Below are 2,952 nucleotides of genomic sequence, written 5' to 3' on the forward strand. Positions count from 1 at the left end.
CTAGCTAGTCTAAGAATAAGTACTTTATAATCTTAGGGTTTATACTAAGCTAAGGGCTTAGGATCTAGTTGGGTCGTCGGTTAATTATATCTTATAGATACTTCTTTAGAGTCTATGAAAATAGGAAAAGTTTAGGGCTAGTCTTACCTAGGTGGCTTAGCATCTTTAAGCCTAGCTTTTGCTATATAAGGGAGACGTAATACTACACCTAATCGCTATTGCCAACAAGCTTCTACGAACCTTACGATATATAAAACTTAAGCTCTCTAAACGGCTATTTCTATCCTAGGTTAGTAGTTATATTGGCCTAGGGCTATATAGGCTCTACGAAATTAGGAATCCTACAATGGCCTATAGCGATACTTATAATAGTATATGAAAAATTGGCTTATAAAAAAAGTTGCTCTCTAGATAGAAAGATCTAGTGTTACACGAACAAAGTGGTGTGCTACTTAGCCTCGTCAGCTAAAGCAGCGGAGCACTCAAACCAAGTCGGAGCTTTGGAGGAGTGCAAGATCGATGTATTGCAAGAGTGTGAGATGCGGGCAAGTGCCCTCCTAAATACAGGAGTGTGGTGGCTTGTGCAGAAAGTGGCCTGTGCACTGTTGCGGGGCCCAGTGCTGTTGTGGAGCCCAGTGGGCCCAGTGGGCCCACACTTGCGCAGTTGGCCACAGGTGGCCACAGGTGACCCACAACTGCGTATAACAATTGCCCCCCCCACAAACAAACAGAAAAGCTGTCCTCAGCTTGCAAGTCCATTGTATCTTGCACCTCAACCATCCAACCATTCAATCTATTCAATCCACCTGTCGGGTGCCTTGATCGGGGCGACTGGCCGGTCGAGTTCTTTGATTGGGGCGACTGGTCGGGGCGATTGATTGGAGCGATCGATCGGTCGGAGGTTAGAGCGGTCGGAAGGATGGGAGCCGGGCCGGGGCGACGAGGTCTTTGGAAAAAAGTGGTCGCGATTGACGGTTGGTCTTCGGGAGCCGAGCCGTTGCGACGAGGTGTTGAAGGTCGCAATTGCCATCCTGGATACCGACCTCCAGGTTAGGTCACGCTCTTTGGGCAGCTACCCTCAGGAGCTCAAGGGCTTCGCAATACTTGGAGACCACCTAAGTAAGCAAAACCACAAGTGCTTCCTGGCAGGGCACTCGGGGCACCTACGCCCGCATGTGGTTGCCTAAGCCATATGACGCGGTACTGCTCGGGCACACTGTTGATAAACACTGGCTCCCTCACAAAGGAGTCTTATAGTTCACCACAGGTTCAAGTCCAGTAGTGGGCACCACTTGTTACACGAACAAAGTGGTGTGCTACTTAGCCTCGTCAGCTAAAGCAGCGGAGCACTCAAACCAAGTCGGAGCTTTGGAGGAGTGCAAGATCGATGTATTGCAAGAGTGTGAGATGCGGGCAAGTGCCCTCCTAAATACAGGAGTATGGTGGCCTGTGCAGAAAGTGGCCTGTGCACTGTTGCGGGGCCCAGTGCTGTTGTGGAGCCCAGTGGGCCCAGTGGGCCCACACTTGCGCAGTTGGCCACAGGTGGCCACAGGTGACCCACAACTGCGTGTAACATCTAGACTAATTGAAACGATTATAAGAAAAAATCAAGGTACAATAGGCGAAATAGAAGAAATAGTTAATTGTAAGCGAACTAGTAGAAGGATTAAAAAAAAGGGGTAGGTAAGCCTTTAAAGGCAAAAGGGCTACTTAGCTCTTTCCTAAATTAGGCGAAAGAAAAACAAATAAAGCTCGTAGCGTCTACTAATTAACTAGAAATGAGCATTCGCCCTCTAAACTCTTAAGGCCTTTCTCTCCTCCTTACTATCCTAGAATTATTTTCTTCTTCTAACCTTCTTACTACTTCATTCTAATGCCCTCCTCTCTCTAGTTGGATCGGGTTCTTAGCTAGGTCTTCTACTTCCCTTTCAAATTTATATATAGCTTCTATATATAAATTTGTAACCTAGAAACTATAATGCTAAGCAACTAGTGTACCTACGATATATTATAGGAAATCACTAATAAAGTAAGCGACTAGAGGCTACTACTATATAAGATTATAAACTACTAGATCGATCTCTTACTAATATCGAAAACAATGATCTTTGTAGCTTAGAAGTACGTCTAGGTAGTCTAAAGTAAGATAAGGGATTTGCTAATACTAAAAGATAAGAGCTATATTAACGAGTATACTACGATCTTAGTTGAATATAAGGCTATCTATAGTATAATTAAGATCTATTAATTGAACATTAGATTGCTATATATCTAGTAGGTCCTACTAAATAATTAATAAGATCAACGTAGGATATAGCGATTAGTTTATATCGACAATAAGTTAGTTGATATAGTCGAGTAGTACTATAATACCTAAATCCTTTGTCCAATGTTTATAGAGTATTACAATAGTAGACTATTTAGACGTTAGATATATCATCTTACTATACGTTTAAACTAAGCGTCAACGCTTTTAATCTAAGTATAAGGTCGTAAATAAACGCTATACTTCCCTTTCATATTCGCCCTCTAAGCAAAGGAAGACTAATACTCCTATAGCAATAAGGTACTTTGCTATAGCTACGAACTATCGTACTAACGTTCAACAACTTCTTTCAATAAAGATAGAGACGTCTATATAACTTAGCCCTTTAATAGCTATACTTCTTTTACTCCTCTCTTTAACAATAAATATACCAACTATATCTAGTTAAAGAAGGAGTATACTTAGACTTACGTCTATAGGAATAATCAGAAGTACCTAGCTTAGGACTTAATCTTATAGAACTATCTTCTATATAATCCAAAGAATAATCCTAGGCTAAAGCTACGCCTAGAAAAGGTAGGCTAAAAGTAGTTTATCCTACTAGAGGTTACTATTAAGGAACAAATAGTATAGTACTAAGCTAATCGTAAAAGCTTATATCACTAAAGGATAGAGAAAACGGATAG

The 2,952-nt window shown here is 41.7% G+C and overlaps 1 protein-coding gene across 1 annotated transcript; it reads right to left on the minus strand.

Moving 5' to 3' along the window:
- Nucleotides 1-607: 607 nt before the first annotated feature.
- Nucleotides 608-1,575, minus strand: THITE_2118240 (uncharacterized protein). Its single transcript, XM_003654937.1, has 2 exons — nt 1,077-1,575; nt 608-1,030 (listed from the first exon to the last, which is right to left on the minus strand). The coding sequence occupies exon 2, from the start codon at nt 1,028-1,030 to the stop codon at nt 794-796; it is 237 nt and encodes a 78-aa protein (XP_003654985.1). The 5' UTR covers nt 1,077-1,575; the 3' UTR covers nt 608-793.
- Between the last annotated feature and the right edge of the window lie 1,377 nt (nt 1,576-2,952).

This window comes from Thermothielavioides terrestris, chromosome 4 (assembly GCF_000226115.1).
Source record: "Thermothielavioides terrestris NRRL 8126 chromosome 4, complete sequence".
In the NCBI taxonomy this organism is placed as follows: Eukaryota; Fungi; Ascomycota; class Sordariomycetes; order Sordariales; family Chaetomiaceae; genus Thermothielavioides; species Thermothielavioides terrestris.